The sequence below is a fragment of the Diadema setosum genome, chromosome 10 (genome assembly GCF_964275005.1).
Source record: "Diadema setosum chromosome 10, eeDiaSeto1, whole genome shotgun sequence".
Taxonomy (NCBI): Eukaryota; Metazoa; Echinodermata; class Echinoidea; order Diadematoida; family Diadematidae; genus Diadema; species Diadema setosum.
In genome coordinates this window covers 9,489,405-9,495,988 of record NC_092694.1, presented here as the reverse complement: position 1 = coordinate 9,495,988, position 6,584 = coordinate 9,489,405, and the positions used below count along the sequence as shown (strand labels likewise).

The following is a 6,584-nucleotide window of genomic DNA, read 5'->3' as shown; positions in this document are numbered from 1 at the left end:
TCATTCTTGAGGGACTTCAGCGCACTATGAGGCCACTATTATTGTTATTATTTACAAAGGCAAAGATGTAAAGGCAGATCCATTAATTATAAGCCGTTGTTGTTTATACAAGCGCAACTGACGTGCTGTATCTAAGTGTCGACAAAAGCTCACCTGTAAAAAATTGATGCATGTGCTTCGAAACTATTTGTGATTGTGGAATGATGAAACACGTAGATACAATGTACAACATGTCGTTAAGAAAAAGTCATTCATTCAGAATATTATTTCCACTTACCTTTAGTCTTGCCGGAATCTATCAATCAACTAGTCAATCCAGTCAGCCAGGATTAATCTCAGGATTGCATTAACCTTTTCACTGTGCTTGAAAACATTAAAACTGACCGATGTATACACAAGAAAGGTGACTCTCTCTTGACGATAAAGAACACACGCTTAACCTTCAAACAAGCTTCTACCGAAACAATATGAAAATAATTCAAGGTCAACAATGATACATTTCTTAATGTAATCTCTTACTGAGCGATAGTTAAAAGCTACCAAGGCAGCTCCCAAACGACCACATGACTTAATCAACATTTCTTTTTTTTTTTTGGTGAACTTTGAAAAAAAATTGAGGAAATAGATTGTATTCGAACATTGTGTAACAATTAAGTGTTATTTTTAAAGCAAAACAAGACCATATATTCTTGATTATGGTCTGTAAGATACACAAAATATCATCGCAGAGTTTGTAGGTACCCACAGGAATACATTTTCAGTATTGAGAATGAGGAATGTTATTGAATGTATTCCTATTTCTAGGTGAGTTCAGCTGGCATGGTTTCAACTTTTGTGTCTATCTCCTGATCGTAAATCAAGTCACCAGTTTTGTTCTTCGTTTCGGTGCTTTCGTCATCCGATTTCTTGACCTCGACTTTAACGATTTCGATGTTGTCATCAGCCTCCGCTCTTTTGCCTTCGAGACACCTGTACAGCCCGACCACTACGATGAACTCGAGGAGGCTGAAAACTGGGTAGAGCGCTGGGTAGAGGAGCATATCTAGAAAGAGCCGCGAATCGGCGAAGGAGAGAAAGGTCAGCGTCCAGGCAAGTCCCACGTTCTGCGAGCCGGTCTCGAAGGCGATAGCACGGCACTTGGCGTGAGGCTGTCGGAGCAAGAGGGCGAGCCCGTAGCCTATGGCGAAGCCCAGGGCTGGATGAATGATGGAGCACAGCCATAATCCCCACCCGGCTTTGTAGAAATAAGGATTCAGAAGTATACCGACGGTAATCGTCCCAATGAGTGTAATGACCACGAGACTCAAGGATACCTGGTGTTTGAGTGAGAGAAGGTGGAAGACTATACTAAATCGTTTCTTTCACCAAACAGATCCGTCTCAACAGCGGGATTACTAATCCTTTGACAATGATATTCCTCCTACATATTTATATTTTTTAATTTGATTTCTTATTGGTTTGTCTGTTATCATGCATCAGTCAAAAAACAAAGTGTAGAATAAATAAAATCAATGCAGTAAATAATCATAGGGCAACCAAAACATTCAATTTTTACATTCACTTCTTTCATCAGAAAACCTAAAAAGTTTCATCGATATAAAACAAAATTGTGTATATTTTATGCGTGACTTTAATATTGTTTTGACTAAATAAAAAAAAAAAATCATAAGTTTTCAAACATTGGAGTTTGAAAATGTATCTGTTCCTTCTAAATTTCACCTCTTGATGGACAGACCACCCCGCGTCATTACTAAAGTCAGCCACAATTAGTGACAAAATGATAACACTATGACCACTCTGTCAGGCATCCTGATGGCAGACATTCCGATCACCCACCAATATTTCACACATTATTATTTTCTGAGGTGTAACATAACAGTAAGGTTGCTGTTTTTGATTTGTACACACGATATTGTGAACTCTTGCCTCAAATCTCATATCATATGCAGATGTACGTCGCTTCATGCAAGTGAAATTTTAAATGAAAAAAAAAATCGTGCTGTAGTATGTACTTGGTTTAAGTGCAATAAACTCACTGAATATAAGTAAAACGCTATGTGTGCAATATATTACATATAATATGATTTTGGACATTTCTGAACACGTTTGAAAGTTTATGAATGTGTAAATATAGGTGTTGTATCAAATAATAATAATAATAATAATACATACAATTTCTATAGCGCCGTTCTCCACTTTGATTAAATGCTCAAGGCGCTTTACAATTGTACATCAGAGCAAACAGACTGAAGCTACAAGTACATCATCGTAATAGAAGAAGATGAAGAAGCAGAAGAAAAAAAAGACATGAAAGTCTGTCTTCAAAAGGCACTGGTCTTCAAAATGCACTGCTAAACAAATAGGATTTTAAATTACTCCTGAAAGATGTTATAGAGCTTGAGTCTTTATAGTAAGTTGAGGTAGAATGATCATGTTGATTTTGTTTGCTACAAGAATCTTTCGTTTTATTGGACTTTCAAATCGACTGAAGTATGACTGACTCATTTAAATTTTGTTAGGTCTTTGCAATGCTTATAATATCTCTTTCATCACACTGTACTTTGATCTGGGGAAATACGTATTCTTGCCAAACTAAAAAAAATGTCTTACTTCAAAACAAAGCTTTCAAACTTGTATAGAATAAGAGTAAAGAGTATCAATATCTATTTTTCTTTAATGATTAAACACTTTATAATTAGAGGATTTCAATATAATACATATTTTTTTCATTCTGATATACACAATTTTGATTCCAGATCGTCAAATCGTTTTCATCGATGTCGCTTTCAACTGACAAATCTAAATACTCCTTACGTCATACCAGTCTCTTTTTTTTTTTGGGGGGGGGGAATATTTTGGATATAAGTAAAATTTGCTGTAGAATCTAAGAATGACTTTTAAAACATTATAAAACATGTTGATTAGTATAGTTTTGATTTTTTTTAACATGGTTCTCCTTTTCATCTGTATTATGTTATTCAAAGTATAATATAATTTTTTCAAGGACATTATCAAAAATTATGTCCTATTTATCATTTTTGAATCGTTAATACTGATTATATCTCTCGGTATGTACAACATAACAAGCATATTTTGGCTTTCTATACACATACCATTTTTTTTTTCGATCAACTACACATCCTGTGTCCTGTTTGTACCTTTGCTATATATTTTACGATTCGTTTTTTTTTTCTCGTAATCTCACCTTATTTCTTTTAGCAATGATTTCATTGTTTCATTTTATACTTTTTCATATAATTTGCTCATATCTATTATTTCTAGATCTATATATCAAACCGAAAGTAAAACATTGGATTGAAAACACAGATAACAATGTTATCTCTGAAATTAATAATAAATACAGTTCCTAGTATTTGTCTTTCTGACATTTCTGGCTAAACTTAACAGAAACACTACCGTTAATCAACAGAAATGTTGGGCAATAACAAGGTCCTACTTTACTCTCACGTATCTCAACACGCTGATCAAAATAATCCACCGTGACTCACACGTATAATCCAAGTCGTCCATTCCTTCTTCCACCAGTTCAAGAATACCCCGAAGGAAACGGGGATGAGAATAGTCAGGAGGGTCGTAAAGATGTTCAGAAAAGGAATCACAGATGAATCACTGGTCCACACCCGAGCGTAGATAAAGAGATTTAGAGGCATCATCCCTATGGCGACAGCCGTGGAAACTGTTGTCATGGATACACTGGTACATGGTGAAGAAGAGAGATGGAGAGAGCAGAAAAAAACAAACAAACTTGTGTATGTGAAAAGATTTTATTCTTCTTCATCGTTTATGACTCTTTGACACAACTTTTACCCGGACTTCATTTACTATGAAACTAGCAAAGCTGATCTTACGCCTGCCTTATAAACGTTTTTAGAGCATTACGTTATTAGAAGTTATTGTTTCAAGGATAAGTCGTTGGGATCATTTACTTTTTACTTTCTTTCAGTCATACGAAAAGGTTAATTGTTATGAGAAAAAAAAAGAAGTATGGAAGGTAGATTTTGACGGATAAAAAATCACAGCAGCAATAAAAAATAGTTTTTGCAATGTCTCATCTGTAATGTTTTTACGTATTCATTTGTGTTTCTTTATTTGGTTTTTTGTTTGGTCTTGTCTATACGATGCGAGTTTGCGGCGTACTGCAAAGCAGTGCATTTGATATTTGAAATAGGAATCACTAATGAGAAGCAGGCCCGTAGGATCTGAATGTGACTACCCTGTTTACTTTGTGAAATTGAATAAATAATTAAACGAATAATACAATATGTCATAAAAAAACGGCTATCTAGAGATAAGTTCGCCTTAGAAACACTTTTTAACTATCGTGTGCACATAAAGCCCCCTTTCAAGGAGAAAATGTTACCTCAAGCACAAGTCTCCTTTTGTCCAATATGTAAAGAGATTAGAATTGGTTCCACCAGGGCAGCATGCCAGTATGAGGACCGATATGGCGCCGGCCGCTTCAAGTTTCAAGGCCAGGCCGAGGCAGAACCCGATGAGAGGCAGCAGTACAAACTGTGATGCCATGCCGATGAAAAATGCGGCGGGATGCCGAAACTACGCAAGAAAAGAACATCGACTCATGATTTATGGAAGAAAGGATACCGTATACAAGTGACAGTATATGAGAACGAGACAGTATATTTCCATGTGAAAACGACACAGTAACTTTCCTTCATGCCAAGTTCGCACTGCATGGTCAAAGGTCAGGGCCATCGTAATCGCTTTTCACCTGCCTATTTTCTTTATTAATAAACCAAATACAATACATACCACTTGAAAAAAAAAAAATCATGAGAAAACAGATCAAAATATAAGAACGTGTTGCTACAAAGAAAATGCGATGATATGAGAGAATCAGATAACTTGGTCATCTTTCAGTTTCTTCTTCAAATAATGGTTAGGTCCATGAGGTGTGAAAATGACGGGACTGGCTAAAAGCAATTCTTGTAAGTACTAGTCGGCTCCTAAAGTTTAACTCGTTTCTTAAACTATATAACAGGAAACAAAATCCATGAGAACAAGGACATTTAATAAATCTAGAAAAATTCCAGACGGAAATGGGAAGGCAAAATGTGTCATGTTTACTTTATACTTTATTTTCATTAATACTTCTACATCTTATCATAGATTACAAACACAAAAAGATAATGTCAAAATTACCGATGTTATTGGTAATGTTTTTTTTTTTCTTTTTCCGTTTTTCTCGATTTCTGAGAGTTTTTTTTTTTCTTTCTTTAAAGTGCCGGCTTTGAAGCCATCCCCACACTCAACCGGTCCCCGAGTTTCCGCGGCTTCTGAAACTGAAGCTCAATCTGACTGAACCCTAAAGTACAAAGAAACACTTTTGTTATTTGCATAAAATACCGTACGATGTTTGAAGACTGTTACTTGGGAAAATATCTTTCGGTTTGTAAAGAAGTGTATGTGGTATTTCCATAAGAAGCCATTATCAATGTAAAAGGCGATAGAAAAGTCAATTCCCAGTCAGCTATCACGATTAATTTTGATGTGCCCCGGAAGGGATATATTTCATTGCTGTTGATAACTATTTTTTTTTTTTTTTTTTTTTTTTTTGCTCAGAGATAACCTAATTTGCATATTGGTCTTAGATCAATTAAGATTAATTGTTTATAGTCTCTAGGAGGATTTTAGATTTGACGAGCTGGAGAAATCATTGATGTAAAGCATGCAAGGATCTGGGCTGATCGATCGAGTAGACCCTTGTGGAAACCACACGAAATAAGTTATTATGTGGGAACTACATTCATATCCACTGATGACATCATATTTGCAGGTAGTAGGACTGCCTAAAAAACATCCTGCATGTTACTTTCTCCGTTTCTGACGTATTAAGAAAATTAAAGTAATTATCATTCAATGGAACCTCCTCCCCGAAAAATAAAAATTATGGAAGTGCCTATTATACACGTAATAGAGTCTACAAACCGTTTCTTTAATGTCTTTGAAATTGATGGCCACACCCATTGACAGCATCAGCAGCACCAGTGAAATGGTGCTTAAGATCTGTGATGCCAAGGTTAGATTTACGCCACCGCTGGGAGGACCCATGTTGGTGCCATTAGTGGTAATGTCTGGCGTTGTTGTAGACGGTAAAGTCTGCTCGGTGACATCCATTATTGTATACGAGGGAAGACGCAGCAATGTTATATCCTAAGCAGTGTTCACCTATAAAATAGGAAGAGTTTTAATACACAGAGACACAGTACTAAACATCAAAGCAGCCTTACCTTTTCCTAATCAATAAGATGGCAAATTTAACAACTCAACATCATAGACAAGGACGGAATTTGTGTAAATTTTGTGCAAATACACAATATTGTGGATTGAATGTTTAGTCCACCTCCCTTTACCTTGATTTCCTCTCAGTCAGATTCGTTTCCATACAATTTCTTCTCATGATGTGTCAAAAAGTCGGCACTTTTGGCTATCCCAGCTTGACGACTAGAATTGAGCAATGAGCATTAAGCTTCATTCGTACTTTAGGCCTATGCCTCATCATTTGCCTTGTAGGCTTTCATTGAGATAAGTTAGCATTCAGCGGT

At 35.9% G+C, this 6,584-nt stretch overlaps 1 protein-coding gene across 1 annotated transcript; it reads right to left on the bottom strand.

Moving 5' to 3' along the window:
• Positions 1–800: 800 nt before the first annotated feature.
• Positions 801–6,156, bottom strand: LOC140233730 (ileal sodium/bile acid cotransporter-like). The gene is made up of 4 exons (XM_072313830.1): positions 5,968–6,156; positions 4,382–4,575; positions 3,510–3,714; positions 801–1,313 (listed from the first exon to the last, which is right to left on the bottom strand). Exons 1-4 carry the CDS (start codon positions 6,154–6,156, stop codon positions 801–803), a joined length of 1,101 nt encoding a protein of 366 aa, XP_072169931.1.
• Between the last annotated feature and the right edge of the window lie 428 nt (positions 6,157–6,584).